Source organism: Oryctolagus cuniculus, chromosome 11 (assembly GCF_051225735.1).
Source record: "Oryctolagus cuniculus isolate XC-2025 breed Fujian yellow rabbit chromosome 11, ASM5122573v1, whole genome shotgun sequence".
NCBI lineage: Eukaryota > Metazoa > Chordata > Mammalia > Lagomorpha > Leporidae > Oryctolagus > Oryctolagus cuniculus.
Window position 1 is genome coordinate 97,996,768 of NC_142877.1, and position 26,696 is coordinate 98,023,463.

Consider the following 26,696-nt stretch of genomic DNA (forward strand, 5'->3'; position numbering starts at 1 on the left):
AAAAAAAAGAGGGAATTTATTATTATAAAAGTAATAAGTGTACATGATTAAAAAAATCCAAAAAGGTAGTAACAGTGCAAATATTGATTGAACAATTCTTTGCCAACCATTAGGTCTGTAGTTCTTCTCAACAAAGGGCAATTTTATGTCTGCAATAGCAGGGGATGGGCCAGGTTGAAACCAGCCTAAAACCCCTTATGGGTGGCAGGGTTCGAGGACTTGAGCCATCATCCACCTCTTCCAAGGATGCATTAGCAGCAGTTGGATCAGAAGCGAGTGAACTGGCACTCTGATAGAGGATGCAGCTGTCTGAAGCAGTGGTTCATCCCACTACACTACACCACCTGCCTGCCCCACCCCCCAAGGTACATCTGGCAACGACTGAAGACATTTTAAGGTTGTTACAAGTGTAGAGGGAAGGTAATACTGGCATCTGGTGGGAAGATGTCAGGAGTGCTGCTGATCATTCAACAATGCATAAGACAGCTCCTCACAACAAAGAGTTACTTGGCACATTCTGGTAACAGGGTTGAGAATGAGAAACTAACTACATTAGGATGAGCTTCTGCCACTCACTCTTCATTTTTTATTCCAAAGGCAAAGTGACAGAGCAGCAGAGCTCCCATCTGCTGGCTGACTGCTCAGATGCTCCCAGCAGCCAGGACTGGGCCAAGGCGAAGCTCGGAGCTGGGGACTCAATCCACGTCTCCCACGTGGCAGGCAGGGATTCAATTATTGAAGCCATGACTCCTGCTCCCAAGGGTCTGTACTGGCAGGAAGCTAAAATTAGGACATGGAGCTGAGGACTGAGCCCAGGAACTCCCACATGGGACACACACATCTTCAATATTGTCTTAACCACAGGCTAAATGGCTGTTTTTCAATACAACCTTCTGGGGCAAATATGATCATTCTACTTGAAGATGAGAAAACTGAGGTTTAGAGACATTAACAAGAAATGTGCAAATTTATCAGTACCCAACTGATAATACACTAAAGCTACTTTTAGAATTTACTACTAAAATCATGGTGCAATGGGTATTTCTGTTTTTGCAAGAATATTTATAGCTTGAATTCTTGGAAGAAGTACTGAGAGAAAGGATATACCGCAATGTAAAATTCTGTATGTGTTAGCCGGCACTGCGGCTCACTAGGCTAATCCTCCACCCGCGGCGCCAGCACACCGGGTTCTAGTCCTGGTCGGGGAGCTGGATTCTGTCCCGGTTGCCCCTCTTCCAGGCCAGCCCTCTGCTATGGCCCGGGAGTGCAGTGGAGGATGGCCCAAGTCCTTGGACCCTGCACCCGCATGGGAGACCAGGAGAAGCACCTGGCTCCTGCCATCGGATCAGCGCAGTGCGCCGGTCGCAGTGCGCTGGCCACAGCGGCCATTGGAGGGTAAACCAATGGCAAAAGGAAGACCTTTCTCTCTGTCTCTCTCTCTCTCACTGTCCACTCTGCCTGTCAAAAAAAAAATTTTTTTTTTGTATGTGTTACCAAATTGTTGTCTAAAAAGACAGCATTAAGTGATGTATTCTTATGCTTTTCCTCGCACTGGGAGATACTTTGAAATTTGATAGGTGAAAAAAAGATAACACTTTTCTGAAGTTGCATTCCTGTAATTGTGAGTGGGGATAAGCATCTTTCATGCCTCTGGTGGCCATTTAGTTTTTCTTGTCCATTTTCTATTGAGTTTTTCACTCATTTCCAAATGCTTTGTAAACGTTCCTACTGTTATGGAAAAAACACCCAAATCAAATCCCAATCCAATAGTTCATGACAAAAAATACAACACTCACCAAAAAACTGCTTGTTGTCTTCATAGTATTTGTTTCCATATTTGTCTTCCCCCACTAAGGTACCAACCCTCACATCATTTGCCCTGTGAATACACAAAAGAAAACAGGTATTTAGAGTGGTTCTTTGTTCAAAACACAAACGAAAACGAGAATACAACTCCCTGACCCCAACTCGGCCTCATCAACTAGAAACTGGGTGGGCACGGTCACTGCTGGGCCGGCTAGCCTTCCTCGCCAGGCTCTCGGCACCCACTGTGGAAGAATCAGCCGCCAGGTTGACAGCTCCCCTACTCGTGGTAGGGTCAGGCAGACAAACCGTAAAGGGTAAACTGAGACACGGAACGTGCTAAAATTACAACAGAAATGCACTATTTTCAAATCTCATCTGCTCTCCCTGCCCCATGAGACACTGGAGGCAGCAAAACCGTCAAGATATCCGGAGGCCAAAGTATTTCATCTTCTTAAAATGACACGAGGTGTCCTGGCTCTTCCATTCCACTCAGGGTCACCAATTCGGTTTCTGCGGAGCAGGCTGCCCAGACCGGATCAGTGACGATAGGGTGTTGTAGGGCGCACCATGATCACTTCTTTCAGAGCCTTACCATAGAGAGGAACTGGAGGCCAAGGCCAGGACAGGGAAAAAACTTTCCCAAGGTCACCAAGTGAACGGTAATGCTACTTAGTCTCCAGGGGCCGGATGCCCCCCAGTCCGTGTCACAGCTGTCTCTAGAGGTGGCTTCGGCCCCGTCTCGAGGAGGTTCGGGGCCTTGGGCCGGGGGCTGCAAAGCAGAGACTGGGCCAGCTGTCCTTGACCACAACTGTCGGCTCTGAAAGGCGTTCCAACTTTGGGCCCCCTTCCAAGAAACCAACCAGAACAAGTCCAGTCCCGGAAACCACGAGCACGGCTCCCGCTGCCTACCTGAAAAACACTCGGAGGTAGCCCCGGAGGCCGCCGTGGCCGCTGACCTGCTGCAGCCCCCGCTTCAGGACCTGCAGCAACTCCATCTTGTCCGGCAAGCCCCGCCTCCTGCGTGCCCCGAGCAAACCTCGCCGGGCGGAAGCGGCCACGCCGCCGCTGAGAAGGTTCCTGCGCACGCCCGGCGTAGAAGTGGCTCTGCGCGTGCGCAGAGCTGGAACTCCCGGGGGGGGGGGCCGAAGTAGGCGCTGCGGGTTTCCCTCCGAAGCAAAGGCACTGTAAAGTTTAAATTTTTAGAGGTTGAGTACAGAGGCGAGAATGTAGTGGAAAGCTCACCTAGACGAGGTTTCCCCAGATAGGGAAAGATGACTGGCTGAAACGATTGCAGAAGTCTTTCCCAGTGCGCCAGGCGTCTTTGGAAACAAGATGTAAGGAGGTAGATCGTGACCACATACGGACGTTATGTGTTCGATACGATATTGCTTACAAACGACGATACTTCAGAAAATTCGTGGAGAATGGAATTATGCGTGGAGTTCAGACACTTTTTGCTCCATAATAAACTTACCTTTCGATTCTGTTTTCCACGAACTTCCTGCGGTACCCTTGGATAAGCGATGTGTTGATATGGGAGTGAGGAGGAATAGCAAATGCAAGGTGAACATGAATCAGATCTGCTCAAGATTCAATACGTTTCACAACTCTTCAACTCCTGGCAAATCGCATGGGGGAAAGAAGCCTTTGTTAATGTTTAGTCCCCTTTCCACCCCATTCCCACCCTGGCAAAGCACTGTTTTGAGACAGAATTCTGTTTCATTATGTGTTTTCGCATAGAGTTGCGTATCTGCAACTCAGCTCGAATTTATGGAGCTTTAAAATGTATTTGAAGTGCTATTAAAATTGGAATTTAAATTATGAACGTGTTTTAAATTTGTGTAATAACTTTTGCACTGTAAAACAGTTCCTTCCTCCCATTCCCTAAATACAGAGAACAAAATGCTCCTAAGAAGCCCACAGGGTGGGCATTTGGTGCTGCTGGGGATGCCCACATCTCATATCTGAGTGTCTGGGTTTGAGTCAACTTGGCTTCTGATTGCAACTTCCTGCTAATGTGCACCCCTGGAGGCAAGAGGCGATGGCTCCAGTACTTGGGTCTAAACACCCATGTGAGAGACCATGATTGAATTCTGGGTCTTGAGCTAGGCACTCTGCTACGGACATAATTATTTAAACTTCTTATAAAGTTTCTTGTGTAACTTTTGCTTTCCAAGGCCATCATTAGGGAGCTGGATTGGAAGTGGAGCAGCTGGGACTAGAACTGGCACGCATATGGCATGCTGGCACCACAGGTGGATGCTTAACTCACTACACCACAGCACTGGCCCCTTCCCTTGCTTTTAAAACAGCAGTTTAACTGCATACGTAAGTACCCTATTGATAATGTATTATTTTCTCCCTGCTTTCAATAAACTAGTTCAGTTCTATTCTTTCGCATGTTTTAGGCTTGCATTCTGCATGCCTTGTATTTTTGGAATTCACTCATGTTAACATATTCTTTTTTGATGTATAGTATTCCACTGGATGACTGTACCACAATTTCTCAAAAAAAGATTTAAAGGCAGAATGACAAAAAGAGGAACCCACTGGTTTACTCCCCAAATGCCCACAACAGCTGGGGCTGGGCCAGGCTGAAGCCAGGAGCCAGAATTCCATCTGGGTCTCCTATGTGGGTGGCAGGGCCTCAAGTACTTGAGCCATCATCTGCTGCCTCGGAGGCCCATTAGCGGGAAGCTGCATTGGAAGTGGAGTTGCTGGGACTTGGACCAGGTGCTCTATATGGGATGTGGGCATCCCGAGCAGGACTTAACCTACTGCACCACTTTTGCCCAAATGTAACACAATGGGATACTGATTGTTATTTTTTTTAACAATGCTGACATGAACAATTTTGTGTTTTCTGGCACACATATGCAAGAAGTCAAGGACAACTTTACTCTGTGATGCAACTTCCAGAGATCATCACCAACAGCTGTCTCCCTGGTTCACACAACTCTACACTCAGCATTGCTCAACTTATTAACTGGGCTTTCAGCAAATCCTTTATTTTATACTCTTTCCAGAGGGCACGCAACTGTACCAAAGCATTTGGAAGGATCAGGGGTGAAATTCAGATTCTTCTCCGCTTTGCTGGGGCTGGGGTATTCACCATTCACCTTTGGTTTCAGATTTCAAAGTTTTGTGTTTATCATTTCTTTTTTGTTTTAAACATTTTTTTTAAAAAATCTACTGAAAGGCAGAGCTAGAGAGAGAGGAGGAGAGACAGATTCTTCTATCCACTGGTTCACTCCCCAAATGGCCGTCAACAGCCCAGCCTGGGCTGGACCAGGCTGAAGCGACAAGCCAGGAGCTTCCTGTCTCTCCCACGTGGGTGCAGGGGCCCAAGCACTGGCACATTAGCAGGGAGCTGGACTGTAATTGGAACAGCCCGGTTTCGAACTGGTGCCTATATGTGATGCTGACTTCATAGGCAGTGCTTAACATACTACACCACAATGCCAGCTCCTATCATTTATTTCCATCCCTTTTTTCCTAAGATGCATTAAAAACAAACAAAACTCCTTAGCTGTGTTTTCATGCAGTTTCAGTAAGGAGTTGATGGCGTAGCGGGCTGAGCCTCCACCTGCAGCGCTGGCATCCCATCTGGGAGTTGGTTTCTGTCCTGGCTGCTCCTCTTCTGATACAGCTCTCTGCTAATGGCCTGGGAAAGCAGTGGAGGAAGGCCTAAGTGCTTGGGCTCCTGCATCCATGTGGGAGACCTGGAAGAAGCTCCTGGCTCCTGGTTTTGGATTGGTCTAGCTCTGGCCATTGCAGCCATTTGGGGAGTGAACCAGCGGGTGGAAGACACCTCTGTCTCTCCCTCTCTGGCTGTTAATTCTGCCTCTCAAATACATCTTTACCAAAAAAAAAGGGGGGGGGGTTGCATTAAACATGTGTTCAAGGTATCTTTTACCATGCATTTAAAAAATGTCATTAAAGTTTTATTTATTTCTAAATGTGTTTTGGCTTTTTCTGTTTCTTGCTCACTTTTCGATTCCTTATTTTCTTCCTTAAAACATACCATAGTTATTTCTGCAGGTGGCGATTGCAGTATTTAGTATTGTCTTTAACATGTTCTTACCCAAGTGGCTTGTTTTCTTGTTTGATAACTTTATGAATTTAGTCTGTAATTGAAGTTCATCTAGGAAAATATGAGATTCTACCCTAGGGGTTGGCAAATCAGGCATACAGCTTTTCTAAATGTTTTATCAGACCACAGCCATGCCCATGCACCTATATAGGCTACAGCTGGTTTTGCTTTTTGAGTGGTTGCAACAGACACTGCACAGCCCACAAAGCCAAACATATTTACCTTCTGCACCTTTATAGAAAAGTGTGTCAACTTCTGATTTGATTACTGGGTATCTTCTCCAGAGACCTGTATTTGCTTTTGCCAGGAATGAGGGGTACTAAAGATCTAAAACAACCTTCACCTTCTTCGAGAAGTCAAAAGTCCTCAGAATTATCTATTTCCCTAAAGTGCTGGAAGCGGCAATCTAGCATCTTCTCTTGCCCACATTGTTCTGAGAGGTTTTACAATTTTTTGTATATTCAGCTGAGAGATGAGACAGAGCTCCCATCTGCTGGTTCACTCCCTAAATGCTAGTTATGGTCATGGCCAGGGACCAGAAAGCTAGCAGCCAGAAACTCGATTCAGGTTTTCCAGGTTTGGCAGGAATCCAGCTACTTCAGCCATCACCTGCATGGTCTGCACTAACAGGAAACTAAAATCAGGAGCCAGAGCTTGAACCTGAGCATCCCCGCTGGGCCAAATGCCCGCTCCAGCGGGAACTGTTCTGAATGTATATAGTGATGGATCCTTTCAACCCCTGTCCTTGTGTAGGAAATTTTTGGATAATCATGTACTTCCCTTACGTCTTTTCTATTTCCTATTTTTCAGTCTATACTTCCATCTAATGAATTGCTCTGGCTGTCATTTTAACAGGTGTAGTTCTTTGCTTAAATTTCACCCCCCCCCCCACCATCCTGTACTTTTTATGGATGTGACATCAACTTTTTCCTCAAAATTGTACTTACATTTGAGGGTGGTTATTTTTCTGATCCCTGTGCTGTATCTGCTCCCCATGTTTTACCTCTTCTATTTTAGAGAGTTTCTTCAAATATCTGATAACCCTAGGCTCCAAGTTCATATTTAGCATTAGAACACTCAAGAACTGAATGGAAACCAAATATACACATGTGTGAGTTGGCAACCGCTGGGCTTTTGAGAATTGAAAGTTTTTACCAAGGGACAACCAAAACTGAGAGTCAGGAGGTTCCTCGGCAGCTAATTAGCTACCAGAGAGAAATGAATCCAGGCAGATATTCCTATACTTGATTGCCAGCAATCTGGGAACAAAGTCAAGGAGCCCACATACAAACTGCAGATTCTGAAGCCTGTATGTTTTCCAAGCCTTCTATCCCTGGTATACTTTAAATCCTATGATCTTCTAGTTCAGGTTCCCAAGAGAATTCATCTCTGCCCTCCTCCTGCCTGAAACGGTGAGAGAACGGGAAGTGGCCACCTGACTGCAGTTGGGGCAGAGACAGGGAGTCTTGTGATTCTTCATAAATCTGTATGTCAGTACTTTCCAGGTGTTCCCCCTCTTCGAAGTCTTCAATTAAAATCATTACACCTAAGGATCAGGTCAACCTACAACATCAGTAATAATTTTATAAAATTTTTGTTGTTGATTTGAGAGCTAGATAAACATAAAGAGGAGCAAGGGAGAGCGCCTATCTGCTGGTTCACTCCCCAGATGCCAGCAACAGCCTGGCTGGGGTTGCAGCTTAGAGCCAGGAACTCAATCTGGGCCTCCCGTGTGGGAGACAGAGACCCCTTCACTTGAGCCATCACCTCTGCCTCTCAGGGTCTGTGCTAGCAGGAGGCTGGAATCAGGAGCTCGAGGCAGATATTGAACCCAGGCACTCTGGTATGGGATGAAGGCATTTTAATTATTAGGCCAAATGCCTGCTCCAGTTTTGATCCTTAGTAGAGCTTTTAAAATACACTTTATGATGAAAACATAATGCAACAAAGGGTAACAAAATATTAAACAAATAGGACACTGACATCAAATACACTGGCAGAATATGAACTTATAATGCAAGTTACATTTTAATATAGTTTTAAAAACACTTTCAAATATAACTATAAGTTTAATCAGGAAAAATACCTGAAACATCTCAATTAACCATTTGTACATTAATTTTTCTCAATTCTTGGTTTACTAACATAGTTTATAAAGGTATAAACCTACTGATTTTCTCATTTGAGCATTTTACACTTAATGAAGTTCTTCCTAGCTGATAATTATAAATAAAGCTGTTGGCCAAAATTATGTTTTAAATAGGAAATAAGGTTTCCCTCAATAAGTTGGTAAAGAGTATAGCTGGAGACTTTAAGACTTTTGATTACTGTAAAGTAGAAATTAGTAAAATCCATACCCTAACAAAAAAAAATCTGAGTTCTACTGCAAAAATCTTTGTAAAAAATGTACTCTGTGATAAAAACTCCATCTTCATGTTTTAAAAGTCAACAGACATACCAAAATAATTCATCATGAAATCAGAGCCAAGAAATATTTAACAGTATCAGATTTGCTAAGGAAAACATTACAGTGGAAGATACCCAAGGAGTCTGAAATGATTTTGTTGTGGCAATAGCAAAGCTTAATGCTGTCCTGCACACAAGTGTTAAAGCAGCCCCCAACCTGTTTTACATAAGAAAAAAAAAATCAATGCATAGTCCCCAATTTTTAAAAATTACCAATTGCTTTAAAATAATTGTTTAATTCACATTAAAAACATGGATTGCTATGAAAAATCCACTATTTTGCAAACTGGGTGAGCTTTTAATAACCTAAAACAAACTGGCTAAAACCCAGAGCAGGCTCAGAAAAGCTGTAACACAAGTCAGAAAAGGAGGAGAAACCGCATGCTTTCGGTGGGGTGGAAGAGCAATACCTAGTTTTTTTTTAATACCTAGTTTGCAATACTAAGGCAGTTGGGGCTCAGTCTCTACCACTTTTAAATAAGATACAGTAGTAAACCAAAAACATTAAAACATGAACTCTCATTTTCAGAAACAATTTTCTGCTATGTAAATAAAAAGTGCTCATAACTAATAATGTACACGAATAACATCAACTCTTAAGGTCACAAATTACCCATGTCTCACTGCCAGCAATGAGAGTGGCATATGCTAAAGGACACCATGATATTTACAAAAGACAAAAAATATATATTCATTTATTATTTCATATACTTATATTATACCATTGAGCGTAAAATAATCTTCTTTGGACATGGCAATGAAAACATATGTTGTATTATGGAAGAGTAAAATACAAGGAACTCCTCCCTAAGAATTTTTGACTATTAAGTATACTAGTTCATAATGAATTTAAATATGAATAGAACACAATTCGGGGGGAAAAAAACAACTAATTTATTTGTTTTATAAAATAAAACAAGAGATCTTAGTTTAGATAGACAAGATGTGACAGCTTCACATGTCTTCTTCACCAAGAATAAATCCGGAGCATTTCTTATTTAAATAAGACAGGAAGGGACATTCCAATTCCTGTTGCTTGCTCAGGAAATGCTTCAAAAATTCTTTAAGGAAGCTAAAATAAAAATACCTTGGATTTTGGTTATCTTTAAAGTCAAAATTTCCAGATATTCTGGAAGCAATGAGTTCGATTTGGTATCTGTGTTCAGGAAAGAACAATCAGTTTACAACACTTTGATCTTTGCTTTCAAATGCTGTGACCAATTATTTGAGAGTTATAATCCGCAGGCTCCATTTTTAAAATATGTGGGATGACACTGTCAATTCGTACATTGCCAATGAGTCCTTTGAAAAACAATTCTTCAGTAATAGTAGCATTCATCAGTCTCAAAGCTGGCAATCTGAGTAGTAGCCTGGATAACCTAGCAGGAAAAAAAAAAAAAAAAAAAAAAAAACAGGAACAAAGTGGTGATTCCAAAATTTAGAAAAAAATACTAGTAATTTCTGCATGTATATTATCTGTGACCTAATTTAACAAAGATACAATTTTCTTTAAAATCTTATTTACTGGGGCTGGTGCTGTGGTACAGCGGGTTAAACCACTGCTTGTGACCCGGGCATCCCATATTGGAGCACTGGTTCAAGCCCCTGCTGCTCTGCTTCCCATCAAGCTTCTTGCAATGCACCTAAGAAGAAAGTGGAAGGCGACCCAAGGATTTGCAACGGCCAATGCTAGGTCAGGCCAAAGCTAGAACAGGCTACCGTGACAGGATCCAATATCTGAACCATTATCTGCTACCTCCCAGGATGTATATTAGCAGGAAATGGAAGTGGAGCCAGCACTTGTATGCAAGGACTCGGATACGATACTGGCATCTAAAGCAGCACTTTAAATTAATCTACGGATTTCAGAGCAGACAGGTAGACATACACACACACACACACACAATCAATCAATCAATCGATTTTTCACACTGCTTTATGCTTCAAATGCCAGTAACAGCTGGGGTGGGGCCAGGCCACGGCCAGGAATCTAGAACTCAGCCCAGAACCCATGTGGATGACAAGGACCCAATTATTTGAGCCATCACCTGCTGCCTCTTTGGGTGTGTATTAGCAGGAAGCCAGAATTGGAAGCAGAGCTGGGACACTCAAACCCAGGAACTGCAGTAAGGGATGTGGGTATCCTAAGCAGCTTCTTAACACTTGCCCAAGATATAATTTTTTTTTTTTTTTTTGACAGGCAGAGTGGACAGTGAGAGAGAGAGACAGAGAGAAAGGTCTTCCTTTTGCCGTTGGTTCACCCTCCAATGGCCGCCACGGCTGGCACGCTGCAGCAGGCGCACCACGCTGATCCGATGGCAGGAGCCAGGTACTTCTCCTGGTCTCCCATGGGGTGCAGGGCCCAAGCACTTGGGCCATCCTCCACTGCACTCCCTGGCCACAGCAGAGAGCTGGCCTGGAAGAGGGGCAACCGGGACAGAATCCGGTGCCCCGACCGGGACTAGAACCCGGTATGCCGGCGCTGCAAGGTGGAGGATTAGCCTAGTGAGCCGCGGCGCCAGCCCCAATTTTTAAAAGTTAAAATGGAAACTATGTATTTTCAACCTTAGAGCATAACAAAATCACCTGGATACTAATGCAGTCTGAAAGACTCCACAAAACAGACTTGCTTTTATCTGCTTTGCTGTGCTGCCTACACTATGGAACCAAGTTATTAAACCATGGATCAATTAGACATTTAAGAAGGGCTTAGCAACTCCTTTCAGATAGTCAGAACAGAAATGTTTTGGGTTACCAGGACACAAGAGGTTCAGTAACTGTGTTTGCTTTTGCTCTGCAAAAAACTAGTGGAAATGGTACAACAGGAAACAGTTATTACTGGGAAGAGCACAGAACACAGAACCAAGACCACTGGGTTTCAATGTTTATCCAGCTGCCAGTGATTAAGTCAATGTGTGCAAATCAATTACCCCCTGTCTCGCTCACAGTGAAGATTAACAGAACGATCCCTGACTGTTGCTCTGCTAGCTAGTGAGGTTCTGAAGGTCAGAGACAGGACTTGTGTGAAAGTGCACTCTAAGTTGAAAACTGCCATCCAGGCACAGTTTGTTTTTCAATAACCATCTTTCTGAACAGTTCATGGTAGGCATACCCCTTCTTCTTTCCTAAGGCCCTGTCAGGTACTCTGTTCTTCAAATCCCACTTTGTTCCTGTTTGTTCCTATCAGCTGAGCTACATCTATACAGTTGGTAGGAAAACTGTTGAGATAAACCAAGGATGATTTTGTTGATGGAACTGGCTTATAAATCCACAATATTTAACATATATAGAAATTATTATATGTAAAATGTTTTTACTAGTTTTATGTACACGAACAGCACTGTTATATATACCTTACTACATAATAGACATGGTTCTAACACTTTACGGATCCTGATGTATTTATTTATTTTCAAAATTTATTTGAGAGGTAGAGTTACAGAGAAAGAGAGAGACGGATTTACTGGTTTACTCCCCAAATGGCCACAACAGCCAGAGATGAGCTGGTCTGAAGCCAGGAGCTTTCTCTGGGTCTCTCCTGTGGGTACAGGGGCCCAAGCACTTGGACCATCTTCCACTGCTTTCCCAGGCTATCAGCAAAGAGCTGGATCAGAAAGGGACAGCCAAGATTGGGCCCATATGGGATGCCAGCACTGCAGGTGGAGGCTTAGCCTACTATGCCACAGCACCAGCCTCCTGATGTATTTCTAATAATAACATTTTTAAAAAAGATTTATTTATTTATTTGCAAGTCAGAATTATAGAGAGAAAACTTTCATCCATTGGTTTACTCCCCAGATGGCCACAATGGCCAGTGCTGGGGCCATGCTGATGCCAGGGCCAGGAGCTTCTTCCAAGTCTCCCAATGAGGGTAAGCAGGGGCTCAAGCACTTGGAGCATCTTCCACTTCCTTCCCCAGGAGATTAGCAGGGAGCTGGATCGGAAGTGGAGCAGCCAGGGGCACGAACCAGTGTCCATATGGTATGCCAGCACTGCAAGCGGTGGCCTTACCCACTACCCCACAACATGGGCTGCTTGGGCTGATGCAGTGGGTTAACGTTCTGGCCTGAAGTGCCAGCATCCCATATGGGCGCTGGTTCGAGACCCGGTTGCTCCATTTCTAATCTAGCTCTCTGCTATGGCCTGGGAAAGCAGTGAAGATGGCCCAAGTCCTTGGGCCCCTGCACCCACAAGGGAGACCAGGAAGAAGCTCCTGGCTTTAGATCAGCATAGCTCCGGCCGTTGCAGCCATCTGGGGAGTGAACCATCGAATGGAAGACCTCCCACTCTCTCTCTCTCTCTGCCTCTCTTCTCTCTGTGTAACTCTTTCAAACAAATAAATAAATCTTTAAAAAAAGGGGGGGGGGAGGCTACTCTAAATGTAAAACGTAGATTCTATTATTTTCTCCATTTGTGAGTAATAAAAAAGAATTTAAGTATCTCACTGAAGACCATGCAGCTACTAAGTGATAAAGTCAGGATTAAAATCCAGGTACTCTGGTTCTGGTAGCTATTGTTAAGCCACTCTGCATATTATCTCTTCAAAAACTGAGTGGCTTAGGGCCAGTGCAGTGCCAGCATCTCATATGGGTGTCAGTTTGAGTCCCCCTTCTGATCCACCTCCCTGCTAAGGTACCTGGGATAGCAACAGAAGACAGCTCAAATTCTTGGGCCCTGACTCCTGGCTTCAGCTTGGCCCAGCACTGGCTGTGGCGGCCATTTGGGGAATGAACTAGGGGATGGAAGATATTTTTATGTTCCCCCTCACCCCATCTCTTCTGAAACTCTGCCTTTCAATTAAATAAATCTTAAAAAAAAGTTTGGGCGCTAGAGTTGGGCTGAGTTCATGAGACTCTATCATATATTGCGTGACCCTGAGCAAGTTACTGAACCTCTTGTGCTAAGTGAGCCCTTACACAAATGTGAGAACTGGATGAAATACTGCATATAAAGTGCTATGGCAACACGGCACTGCTTCTAATAGCCTTAGCTACTTCAAGGGTTGAGGTTGCCTAAACCTTTAATTACTTAAGAGTAATTAAATAATGAAATAAGAGACTAACTGAAGATTTAAATGAATTGTAACAGTATTTAACTTCTAGGTACCTGTAGGTGTCATCTGGATAGGTTTTGGTTATATAATCTTGGAATTCCACATAAGCCTTTTCCTGAAATTTCTCAATTTGCTCCATGTTTTCTAGGCCTGGATGATCTGAAACATTAAAGAACACATTATGACCCTAGTTCTGAATGCCCATTTAAGAAGGCACAGAGAGGGGAGACAGAAAGCATGGAAAGAACAGCTCTTATAAAAGAAGCCCATCATAATAATGTGTAGCTCTTTTGCTCCACAAATATTTACTGGCCCATGTACTATATAACAAACACTGAGATTATCTTACCACACACACATATTCTAACACTCAGTAAAAAAGTAAAACCACTGAGTGTTACCAAAAGTTTTCTGTTCTAAAAGTGATGGACAGGATTCTCATCATTTTGCTTTTAACAGGAGCAAATAACTTAAATGAATCATCTTATAAAAGGCATTTAAAATTTATTTATTTATTAATTTGAGAGCGGGAGACAGATATACAGAGAGGAGGTAAGAGAATCTTATCTGCTGGTTCACTCTTCAAATCCTTATAACCAGGCTGGTAGGGCCAAAGCTGGGAGCCAGGAATAAAAACCAGGTCTCCCAGGTGAGTGACAGGAACCCAACTACTTGTGTCACTACGGTCTCTCAGAGTCTGCCTTAACAGGAAGTTAGAATCAGAAACCAGAAGTTGGTATTGAACGCAGGTACTGTGACGTGTGGGATGCTAGGCTGGAATGCAAAGTGCCCACCCCAAGGCATTTTTAATATGAAAAATATTTACAGATGATATACTATCCCGTATTTTTATAAGGGAAAAAGTGCGATTATTGTTAGGTTAAAAGGTATTGATGAAATTATGAAACCATGACTATCATCTCTATCAGAAAAATAACAGAAATATAAAATAAAAAGCATTTCAATGCTCAAATATTTCCAAAAATAGAAATATTAAAATAATTTCATAAAATTCTGTCTAATTTAAGACATGTTGAAAGAGATGAAGTTCTGCTGGACAAAAATAAAAAAGTAACAAATTACTGAAAATAAACTACTATGTTCTTTCTGTTTTCAACTAAGGAAAATGAAGGTGAGAAATAGATTTTTATGAAAATGAAAGTGGCTAAGATCCCATTCGGGATGCTGGCACCCCCTAGTGGTGAGCATCACACAAGGGACAGCTCCTCTGCTGCTGATCCAGTTCCTGTGAATGCACCTCCTGGGAAGCAGCAGGTGGTGGCTCAGGTAGCTGGGTCCCTGCCACCGCTGCTGGAGGCCCAGATTGAGTTCCAGGCTCCTGGCTTCAGTCTGGTGTAGCCTTGGATGTTGTGGGCATTTGGGGAGTAAACCAGTATGGATGGAAGATCTCCCCATCTCTCTGCCTTTCAAGTAAAATTAAAATTTAAAAAAGAAATAATGTTATTAACTTATAAGAAACAGCAGAAGAGGTGCCGGTGCTATGGCATAGTAGGCTAAGCCTCTGCCTCTGCCCCACTACGCCACTTCTGATTCAGCTCTCTGCTGATGGCCCAAGCTCGTGGACCCCTTCATCCATGTGGGAGACCAGGAAGAAGCTCCTGGCTCCTGGCTTTGGATTGACCTAGCTCTGGCAGTTGCGGCCATCTGGTAAGTAACCAGTGGACGGAGGACCTCTCTCTGTCTCTCTTTTTCTCTGTCTGTAATTCTACTTCTCGAATAAAGAAATATTAAAAAAAAAAAAAAAAGAGAGAAGAAATAGCTTTAATTATCTTCTTAGTATCACTGAGGGGAAAGTAGGTTTCCTCAAAATGTATATTGTGATGACAGGAAAGGAAATATATATCAAAATGAAAAACACAAGACCTAAGTATCAATTCCTCCAATTGAGAAATTAATCAGAGAGCTTACTGTCATTTCATCATCTGTGAAAACTAGAAACTGGTAGGAAAATAAGTTGGCCAGTTTTCTATGTTAGTGGCTCTAACATGGTATCTGGGAATTGAACTCATTAACAGAGAAATATTCATCTCTTATTGTGCCCTTAAATAATGCTTAAGAAAATAGGGCCAAGATTGTAAATGTTGATGTGACAACATAAGGCCTATGATGTCATCTCAATGATTCTGGACTTTCCTTAAGATTCACCAATTTAAGTTATACAATTTAATGTTTTTTAGACTATTCTTGTCACTCCAACAGAAAGCTTCTATCCATTAACAATCACTCCTCATTTTCCTGTCCTTATCCCTGAGTTACCACTGATCTACTTTATTCAAGTGTCTACAGGTTTGCCTATTCCGCATATTGCATATAAATGGGATCAAACAATGCATGTTCCTTTGTGATTGGCTTCTTTCACTAAATATATTTCAATATTCAACCATGTTACAGCATGCATCAGAATTTCAATCCTTTTTCTATTTATATTGCATTTTGTTTATCCATTCATCTGCTGATAGATACCTAAGTTATTTCCATTTTTAGCTATTATGAATAATGTCACAAACAGCCATGTGCACATTTTTGTACAGATATGCATTTTCATTTCTTTTGCAGTCACAGCAGTTTGAAGTGCTGGGTCATACACTAAGTCCACATTTAATATTATAAAGAAACACCAAGCTATCTTCCAAGGCTACTGCACCATTTCACATCCCATAAGCACTGTAGGAGGGTTCTAACTTCTCCATATCCCCCAACACTGCATTTTACACAAGTAAATGTGTCTGTACCTGGACTGAAGAGCACTATTGCCTTTAGGTAGGCATACTCATATCCATCAATGCAGAGTTTAACCATGCTGTTACAAAACTCCTGTAGTTTGAAGATATGTTCCATCAATAATTTTCTCCTTTCTGTTGACATTTTATCTTTAATGAAAAAATAAAGAAATGATTCTAATTTTCATCGAAGATGTATCACTATTTTCATCCAATATAATTCTTCTTCGTTAATTTCCAACTTCAAATGTAACCAACATATAAATGTTTAAAATTCAGAATCTCTACAATTATAGATAAGCTTACTATTCAACTTCAAATACTGTTCATTCAAGAAAAACAAATTGCTGGTATAGAAACTCCTAAATTTAACATTTCCTTACAAAATACACCTCTGAGAAGATAAAAAGATACCATCTGAAGAACTGGCCAAAGCACAGTAGACACAAATTTTGGTAACAGAACTTTACTGATGCTTATATTGGTTGGGAAAAAAAACTGGGCAAAAAAATTTAAATTTCAAAAATTTACTAGCACTACTATAATAAAAAAAATTTAGCCCAAAAAAACAAAAACTCTGCCAAGAACCAAAGAAAACTTGAGCAAAATAAATGTGGGGCTGGCACTGTGGCACAGTGGGTAAAGCCGCCACCTGCAGTGCCAGCATTCCACACGGGCACTGGTTGGAGTCCCAGGTGCTCCATTTCTGATCCAGCTCTCTGCTATGGCCTGGGAAAGTAGAAGATGGCCCAAGTCCTTGGGCCCCTGCAACCATGTGGGAAACTTCTGGCTCTTGGCTTTGGATTGGTGCAGCTCCGGCCGTTGCAGCCATCTGGGGTGTGATCCAGCAGATGAAAGACCTCTCTCTATCTTTCTCTCTCTGCAACTCTGCCTTTCAAATAAAACAAATCTTAAGAACAAAAACAAAAACAAACGTACAATGCGTATTCTAATTTCCTGTGTCAGCATCTGTATAAAAGACATCTGCTAGTGATTAGTCAACCATAGCTTTTCCTGCAGATAGGCTACATATATAATACAACGCAAGTATATGAGAAATGAATCAGGACTAGGAGCCTAGAAATAAGATAGGAATGTGGTGCTGCCTTTTAACTGTTCTTAATGAAATTTTAAGGTGATTCCTCTGTTCTTAAACATGAGGATGCAGATGATTTAAAAATAATGTAAAACATTGAGAAACAGAAAATGCTAAGGAACTAAATAGTAATCCCCAATTTGTATGTTATCTCTGAACTGAAAAGGCAGCACCCTCTTAGGCACAAGCCACCCTAAGGTTAAGCATTTATAAATCAGTGATTGCCTCTGTCCTCAAATGACTGACAGTTGTAATCACCTTGGCATCTATAAAAGGAAAAAGAGAATAAGGATTGTTCCATGACTCTTTGGTACTACTTAGGTAAGAGAATACTTCCTGATCAATTAACAGAAAACCAGCCTATCCTGGGATTCAAGCAGTTTAAAAACTTTCAGAAGTACACATTAAATATTTAGCAGCTCTACATCAGCTAACCCTGGATTCTTTGGTACCTGTAACTAGGTGCAAAACTCCAAGGCCCGGTGAGAAACAGCCTGTGCTATTTTGGTTTGGATGTGGTCTGTCCCCATCAAAACCCATGCTTAAATCTGGTTATGAACGTAGCAGCACTGCATGCTGGGGTTTTTAAGAGGGATTAATGTCTTTTTTGCCAGACTGGATTAGTTCTGGGTTGTTATAAAAGCGAGTTTGGCTTCACTGGCTCTCTCTTGCCATGTGTGCATTCTTCTGCACATGGCAGCTTGCTTTTCCACTTTTCTGTCATGCCAGCCCTCACCAAAAGCTGAGCACACGTCAGTGACATGCTCCTGGGTCTCCAGAAGTGTAAGCCAAAATAAACCTTTCTTTATAAATTACCCAGTGTCAGGTACTCTGTAACAGCAACAGAAAACAAAGACAGTCTGGCAGACTTAAAAAGGGTTCTTGTATTTTATGTGATCAAGATATCTAACTTCAGATACAACATTTCATAAAACTGATACCTCTTCCTATTTCCCGGAAAAGATAATATTTAAGGTGCCTTTTACCTTGCTGAAGGCTATTGTGAAGACAATTGACAAACGTGGCTAATATAGTTGCCACATTCATTACTTGCCAGCACTGGGCAAGACCAAGCGTAAAGAGTTCATTCCAATAAGCTTTCACCAGTGATATGCTGTTTTCTTGCCTATTAAAGACAAAAAGTAAAATTCAGATACTATTAAAATAAATTCCATCAACTTTATAATTGATCCATGTATGTAAAAAATATTACTGAACTAAAACTCAGAAAGATTAGTTGGGCAAGGACTTGATCAGTTTAGTGTTGTATACCGCTGATGAGAACTCACAATGAATGCTTATGAATTTAAATATTAAGTAGCTCTTTATCAATCACCCAGTTTATAAGAGCAATGGCAAGTCATCTTGTTTTTTTTTTTAAGATTGATTTATTTATTTGAAAGTTAGAGTTACAGAGAGGCAGAGGCAGAGAGAGAGAGAGAGAGAGAGAGAGAGAGAGAGAGAGAGGTCTTCCATCTGCTGGTTCATTCCCCAAATGGCCACAACAGCTGAGCTAGGCCAATCCAAATCCAGGAGCCAGGAGCCCCCTACAGGTCTCCCACACGTGCAGGGGCACAAGGACGTGGGCCATCCTCCACTGTCATCCCAGGCCATAGCAGAGAGCTGGATCATAAGCAGAGCAGCCGGGACTCCAACTGGCGCCCATATGGGATGCTGGCATTGCAGGTGGTGGCTCCACCTGTTACACCACAGTGCTGGCCCCAGCAATTCATATTTCAAACTTAAAAAAGTTGGGACCTTAATCTCATATTTCATGGAAAGCTTTTCTTTAAAAAAAGTAAGAAAGCAGAAGGATGTATTTAAAAGCCTTTTTCCAAACTTTCTTTTGCTTTGAATAAGTATGTTTTTCTCTTTGAAAAAAGGGCAATTTGAATTTCATGGGAGAGACCAGCATTGTAGCATAGCAGGTTAAGCCTCCACCTGCACAGCATCCTGTATGGGGACCAGTTTTGAGACCTGGTTGCTCCACTTCCAATACAGCTCCCTGCTAACACACCTGGGAAAGCAGCGAATATTGGCCCAAGTGTTTGGGCCCCTACAGCCACGTGGGCCACCCAAAAGAAGTTCCAGACTCCTGGCTTCAGCCTGGCCCAGGAGCCATTTGGGGAGTAAACCAGCAAATAAATGAAAAATAAATTTTTAAAAAAACATATATACTTAAATGATTCATTTTCTAAGTATGTTTCAAATGAGACATTACTATTTCCAATGAGATATCCAGGATTTTACAATGAGTAATAAGAGATAAGAAAAGTAGAAAGTACCTTCCTGAACTTTTAAAACTTTTATCTATTTGCAGGGCAGAGAAACAGTTCTCTGTTCCAGTGGTTCACTCCCCAAATGCCCTCAAATGAGGCTGGGCCAGGCCAAAGCCAGAAGCTGGTAACTCAATGCAGGTTTCCCAAGTGGGTGGCAGGAGCTCAATTACTTGAGCCAACATTGCTGCTTCCCAGGGCCCACATTAGTAGGAAGCTGGAGTCAGGCATCAAACCTAAGACTACAACGTTGTTGAGACATGGACCTTCTACAAGTAAGCTAAAGGCCTGCTCCACCTATCCTGAATTTTCTAAGAAATCTCAACGTAGGAGTAGAAAAAGTATTAGAATATGAATCACAGTATCAGGGTTTTAAATACACTTATCTATTTTTTTAAAAGCTTTTTTTTAATTTATTTGAAAGAGTTACAGAGAGAGGCTGAGACAGAGAGGTCTTCCATCCGCTGGTTCACTCCCCAGATGGCTGCCAACGGCCAGAGCTGTGCTGATCCAAAGCCAGGAGCTTCTTCTGGGTCTCCCACATGGCGTGCAGGGGCCCAAGGACTTGCACTGTCCTCCACTGCTATCCCAGGCCATAGCAGAGAGCTGGATGGGAAGAGGAGCAGCCAGGACTAGAACTGGCGCCCATATGGGATGCTGGCACCTCAGGTGGAGGATTAACTTTAACCTGCTGCGCCACAGTGCCAGCCCCCACTTATCTATTTGGAACTAGGAAAGAAGCTTCCTGGGTTTTAGGCTGCTTAACAATATAAAATGCAGAGAAACTATGTGTTTGGTATCTTCCTTAGACTTATTAAAGTGGTAACACAAAGTATATGCCAGGCACTACAGAAGCAGCTATTTGCAAGATGGAAAAATTGATGGAAAGTTGTGGGCGTCCATACCCTCTGTGTAGATCCACTGTGTCCCCCGATTTGTGTGGAGTTTCCTCTGCAGTTTTCTCCCTAACTTTTCCCTGAGACTGCACTTTCTCCACTTTTTTTAAACTATATTCTCCAAGACTAGAGCAGTCAGCTCCCTCCCTACTCCACCATCTTGGAAGCTCACTCTTAAATGTTTTTAAAGGTTAATTCAATTAGTGAAGATAAATAGCAAGTCCCCTTTAAAAATAAGTTTCCTAGAAAAATGGCCATATACTATCTACTTTGTAGTATACACTGGGCTAGATAGACTTATATTTATTATCCGACCTAAGTGGAATAGCTCATAAGCAAATGTTCTGCTCCTAGCCTACACAAGTAAAAGCTAAGCTCCATTTAAGTAATTTAATCCCAAAACACAGCTGTTGTTCAAATAAGATGTGACTGCTGAACTCATGCTGGATTCTGAACCCCAAAGTCAGTGCTGTTGGTACTAAGAGTGTGGATACTTAACCCAATTATGGTATCTAGAAGATAAGTCTAATGGAAGGGACTTATATCACTTGGGATATATGTCCTTGGAAGCTAGTGTTTTTTTTTTTTTTTTCCCCAACAGGCATAGTGGTCAGTGAGAGAGAGAGAGACAGAGAGAAAGGTCTTCCTTTTGCCGTTGGTCCACCCTCCAATGGCCGCCGTGGATGGTGCGCTGCAGCCGGCGCACCGCGCTGATCTGATGGCAGGAGCCAGGTGCTTCTCCTGGTCTCCCATGGGGTGCAGGGCCCAAGCACTTGGGCCATCCTCCACTGCACTCCATGGCCACAGCAGAGAGCTGGCCTGGAAGAGGGGCAACCGGGACAGAATCCGGTGTGCCGGCGCCGCAAGGCGGAGGATTAGCCTAGTGAGCTGCAGCGCCAGCCGGAAGCTGGTTCTTATTAACAGGGTTGGTTATAAAAGCCCGAGTCGGACCTAGCCACTCTCTCTGCTTTCTGGTTCACCTGTCTTCTACTGACAGTCCCCTGCGGCCACCCTCCGGCATCACCAGATGACCAAACCAAGAGGGCTCACCTGGGAATGTCCAAACCTGCGAGCAGGAGTAAAACTCCTTCCTTTTTAAGTAGCTTGTATTAGATATTTCATTTAGTAATGAAAAGCTGACACAAAAGCCAGCAGGTGAAAATTTCAACCCAGATGTTCAAAAATCTATGCTCTTTTATATAGCACTACATAAATTAGCAAGTAATGGGGCTGGCACTGTGGTGCAGTGGCTTAATGCCCTGGCCTGCAGTGCCGGCATACCATATGGGCACTGGTTCAAGTCCTGGCTGCTCCACTTCCCATCCAACTCTCTGCTATGGCCTGGGAAAGCAGTGGAAGATGGCCCAAGTGCTTGGGCCCCTGCAACTGCCTGGGAGACCCAGAAGAAGCTCCTGGCTCCTGGCTATGGATCGGCACAGCTCTGGCCGTTGCAGCCAACTGGGAAGTGAATCATTGGATGGAAGAACACTCTCTCTCTCTCTCTCTCTCTCTCTCTCTCTCTCTCTGCCTCTCCTTTCTCTGACTTTCAAATAAAAAAACTAAAAAAAAAATTAGCAAATAAAATGCTAAAATCCATTTCTCAGTAGTGACTCCTTACTTAAGGCCAATATTTTGGGATGATAAAGGGCATGGTTGCTATCTATATTTTCCTGTCGAGAAAACAAAACAAATGACTATTATAGTTATATAGTACTACTTTTATTTATTTATTTTTTTTTTTTGACAGGCAGAGTAGACAGTGAGAGAGCGAGATAGAGAGAAAGGTCTCCCTTTGCCGTTGGTTCACCCTCCAATGGCCGCCACGGCTGGCGCGCTGCGGCCAGCGCATTGCACTGATCCGATGGCAGGAGCCAGGTGCTTCTCCTGGTCCCCCATGGGGTGCAGGGCCCAAGTACTTGGGCCATCCTCCACTGCACTCCTTGGCCACAGCAGAGAGCTGGCCTGGAAGAGGGGCAACCGGGACAGAATCTGGCGCCCCGACTGGGACTAGAACCTGGTGTGCCGGTGCCGCAAGGTGGAGGATTAGGCTAGTAAGCGGAGGCGCAGGCCTAGTACTACCTTTTTTCAAAACATCTTCCCTTTGAGAAGCAAAAGGAGCCATGTAGAGAAATGCAATTAAGGTTATCTGTCAGGCACCCAGAAATCAAAGAAAGGGTTCATTACAATAACAAAAAGCATTAAGTTGCAAAAAAAAAAAAAAGCATTAGGTTGCATAACAGTAAATAATCAACTTCATTTAAACTTTTCACTATCTGCTGTGCTCCATTTTATGTATATATAATATAAAAATTACACAATTCAGGGTTTTTACTAGTTTCTTGGTAAAAGAATATGACTTCACACACCTTGGGGATAAACTAGCCATTTGGCATCTATATACATAAACCCAAGGCATCATTCTTTCCCCAATAGCAGTTTGAACTGAAGGCATGATCCTTAGGGAAAAACGGAAAAACAATCAGTGATCGAGCCAAAAATCCATAAAATTATAGCAAACATTACATTGTTTCAGTGGTGCTTTAAAAAATATGTACCTTTAATAGAAAGCTGCTTAAACTATTCAATAAAATCTCCTCTGGTAAATGGTGGTGCTTGGAACTTCAGATCATATTTTAATAATCTAGATACAGAGGGATTGCTGCCATAGTTACTCTAGGCAAATCATGCCAAGTACTTCTAGTACCCCTCCAATTAAATCTATTACTGTGTAGAAACCTACGTTACTCAGGAAGATCTTAAAACAGCTGAATTCTGTTAAGTCTTGATAGTACAAGTCTTAAACACAAAGTGAACACTCATAAAATATAGCAGCCCTGGGCACAGCGGCTTAAGCTGCCACTTGCAACACCAATTCCATATAAGAGCACCAATTCAAGTCCTGGCTGCTCCTCTTCCAATCCAACTCCCTGATAATGTGCCTGGAAAGGCAGTGGAAGATGGAGCATCAGCCTGACCCAGTCCCAACTGTTGCATCCATTTGGGGAGTGAACCAGTGGAAGGGAGATCTTGCTCTGTCTCTCCCTCGCTCTGCAACTCTGCCTTTCTAATAAAATAAGCTCTTAAAAAGAAAATACAGATGCCCTAATAAAATATAAATTAGCTCTCATGCATTTTATTAAGTCAACACACAAATAAGACCTATATATTACATAGATTTGGTAAGAAATGAGTTTACATAGCAGTTAATGGCCCTGACTGCTATACCAATAGCTTTTCTAACTACAGAAAATTTCAATAATGATGCTATGAATAATTTAAGGAGTTCAAATCATTCCCCAAAACGTTCTTATAAAATTGATAGTCTACTAAGAAAAATATTATTAGGATACTTTTCTGGTATAAGTATACCAGTTACAAGCTTCACAAACTACACTAAATGCTTTAAAATTAATAAATTTCTAATATATAAATTTATATTGCATTTTTAATTTTCCTAAAAATAAGATAAAAACTTTTGAAAGCTGAATGCTACTTTGAGAGAAAGGGTTAATAAACATTTTAAAGGTTAGCCATATAAACTAGGCTTTTAGTCTAATTGTATTATCAAAGTATGATCAAGTGCATGATATAACTAACACTTATTATTAACCAGATTACAGTACTGAATACACCTTTATTCAGTTCTCTGTATGTCTTTTACAGTTCTGATTCAGATGCTTATTTCTTAGCTATATTCAGAGAGTATTCGCTAAGAGGTGGGCAGTTACTCCCATTTAGCAAATGAGAAAAGAGATGTGTAAGACAGTGCGTCATTTACAAGTCATTATTAGTGAATAGAGTTCTGTGAGTAGAACATCAATTTCCTGGGGCAGGCATTTGGCACAGCAGTTAACATGCCGCTTAGAACAACTACACCCCATTATCTATGTCTGGGTTTGAATCCAGGCTCCCCTCCTGATTTCAGCTTCCTGTTAATGTGCACCTTTTGAAACAGCAGGTAATGGCTCAAGTGCTTTGGTCCCTTCCACCTAAGTGGGAGACCTGAACTTAATGCCTAGCTCCTGATTTCAGTCAATGGATCCTGGCTGTTGTGGGCATCTGGGGAATGAACCAGTGTGAGATTCTCTCTCTCTCTCTGCCTTTCACATAAATAAATAAAAACATTCTGATTATAAGCTTAACTCTTTCCACTGTTTCATACCTTTTGGTACCAATTACTTGAAAACTATGTACAAATTTAAGTTTGGGTTTTCTATGGTAAACCATTTTCCATTTTATCTGATTACTTCAATACAGAATACAGATGTGCGCTTTAGCACAGTGAGACTAAATTTCTGGATCACTGCAGTGGTACTCTGGCAACAACCTACAACCTCTTTACCAATCAGAAGATTGCAAGTGCTACTGCAAATGCTAGCCATGAACTAGCAACTCCACTTCCGATGTTCTATCCAAATGAAACTTAGTCAAACTATGAAATATGGATACTCTTCTATATAGAATATAGAGAAAATACTAGATGGCTGCCGTGATTGTCATATAAATGATACAATTTAAAGTTAGAATATTATATCATTTTCCTTTAATGCAAATCTTCCCCAAATAAAAGTCATGCATAATGTATAATGTACATTTGTGCTGCAAAAATCACATTTTTATTCAAGGACTTCAAAACACTCACCCTAGAGCCTGGAAAGAAGGAATTGAAAGTGCCCAGTGCATTGACAAGAACAGCAGTCTGGAGGCAGATTCCCCAATGTAGTGTACATTCAGGTACTCAGGCATAGGAGAAGGCATGGTGAGCTGGTATGAACAGGGATTTGGGTAAATTATCTTAACAGTGAAGTTCTAAATTATAATTCATTTGAAAAAGGTGAATGTAAACATAACCCATCAAATATGAATCTAACATATACACACAAAAAAAGACTAGTCGTGAAATAATCCAAGTCAACAGGGGTTAAAATAAGTGAAGTCATAGTTTCTAACAAATCAATATTCAGAAAAGCAGATCAACCATGACGTTTTAAAGTTACTTCCTGTTTTAGCCTAGTAATATTTCTATTTCCTTCCTCCGTTAACAGCAGTGTACAAATTCAGTTTATGGAGCAATCACATATGATAACTGTTCCTTTCATTTAGGCTAAGAAATTAACAAATTCAAATGTTAACAGGGCTAGGAAAGTAATGAGTGACGTGCTAGTGCCAACCAGGGAGAGAATGTTCTCAGACAAAGGGCACAGCACAAAGAAAACGTATGAGAATTTGGGCTCAGCATTACAGGTCTTTCCATTTTCCAAAGAGCAGGGTCTGTGTGTAATCTCTGTATTAAAAAAATAAAAATTGGTACGGTATTTTTAAAAATATTCTACAGGTAAAACAAAATGTGTCTGTGGACTTTCTGCTTTCAGGCTGTCAGTCTGTATCACTGATATTAGATAGTTATTTTAAATGTTTACCACTGCTAAAAATAAATATAAATATCCATCATCAAAACTTTGGAAAGCAAATCTGAAAATCTTGTTAAAGAGAACTTTTTCACTGCTACATACATGAAATGTAATATCATTATGAAATTTTTCTACTTTGAAATTATTAAAATAATCTAGAATATCAATCTAAGAACAGGGCCGGCGCCGCGGCTCACTAGGCTAATACTCCGCCTTGCGGCGCTGGCACACCGGGTTCTGGGTACCCCTCTGCCAGGCCAGCTCTCTGCTGTGGCTAGGGAGTACAGTGGAGGATGGCCCAAGTGGTTGGGCCCTGCACCCCATGGGAGACCAGGAGAAGCACCTGGCTCCTGCCATCGGATCAGCGAGGTGCGCCGGCCGTAGCGCGCCAGCCGTGGCGGCCATTGGAGGGTGAACCAACAACAAAAGGAAGACCTTTCTCTCTGTATCTCTCTCTCACTGTCCACTCTGCCTGTCAAAAAAAAAAAAAAAAAAAAAAAAATCTAGAGAACAAAAGAAAATAAGCAATCACACCCTACTGAGGCTAAGTCAACAGCTGGGCAATTTGGCTGCCATTATCAAAAGTTTTAAATTAAGTATCCTATGACCTAATAAAGCCACTTATAAATCTATTCTAGAAAATTACTTGCACACATTCACAGAAAAGCACGTATAAGGAGGTCTACTGTAATTCTAACAACGAAATTAAAAGTTGGTAGTAATCCAATCCCAATCTTTCATCACCAGGGAAAACAATAATCCACCCTACAGTAATACCTTGTAGGCAATAAAATTAATAAGATAAATTGAGATGTAATAGCACAGAAAAAATATTTCAGACATGTACGTGGAAAATTC

The 26,696-nt window shown here is 41.9% G+C and overlaps 2 protein-coding genes across 8 annotated transcripts in view; both read right to left on the reverse strand.

Moving 5' to 3' along the window:
• The window catches only part of NDUFA12 (NADH:ubiquinone oxidoreductase subunit A12), a 39,752-nt gene extending 36,934 nt beyond the window's left edge, over nt 1–2,818 (reverse strand). For both annotated transcript variants that reach the window (XM_089308768.1, XM_002711205.6), the window contains exons 1-2: nt 2,716–2,818; nt 1,797–1,879 (exon numbers count right to left, since the gene is read on the reverse strand). In XM_089308768.1, the coding sequence (XP_089164894.1) occupies nt 1,797–1,879; nt 2,716–2,801 (169 nt within the window). In that variant the 5' untranslated portion in view covers nt 2,802–2,818. The remainder of the gene's footprint in view (nt 1–1,796; nt 1,880–2,715) is intronic.
• Nucleotides 2,819–7,908: 5,090 nt separating this feature from the next.
• NR2C1 (nuclear receptor subfamily 2 group C member 1) overlaps nt 7,909–26,696 on the reverse strand; it is a 54,856-nt gene continuing 36,068 nt past the window's right edge. For all 6 annotated transcript variants that reach the window (XR_016216938.1, XR_016216937.1, XR_016216936.1 and 3 more), the window contains 5 exons: nt 25,070–25,191; nt 18,242–18,381; nt 16,172–16,309; nt 13,472–13,577; nt 7,909–9,744 (listed from right to left, as the gene is read on the reverse strand). Coding sequence is in view for 3 of the 6 variants with exons in the window: in XM_008256896.5 (XP_008255118.3) it covers nt 9,570–9,744; nt 13,472–13,577; nt 16,172–16,309; nt 18,242–18,381; nt 25,070–25,191 (681 nt within the window). In the remaining 3 variants the exon portion in view is untranslated. The remainder of the gene's footprint in view (nt 9,745–13,471; nt 13,578–16,171; nt 16,310–18,241; nt 18,382–25,069; nt 25,192–26,696) is intronic.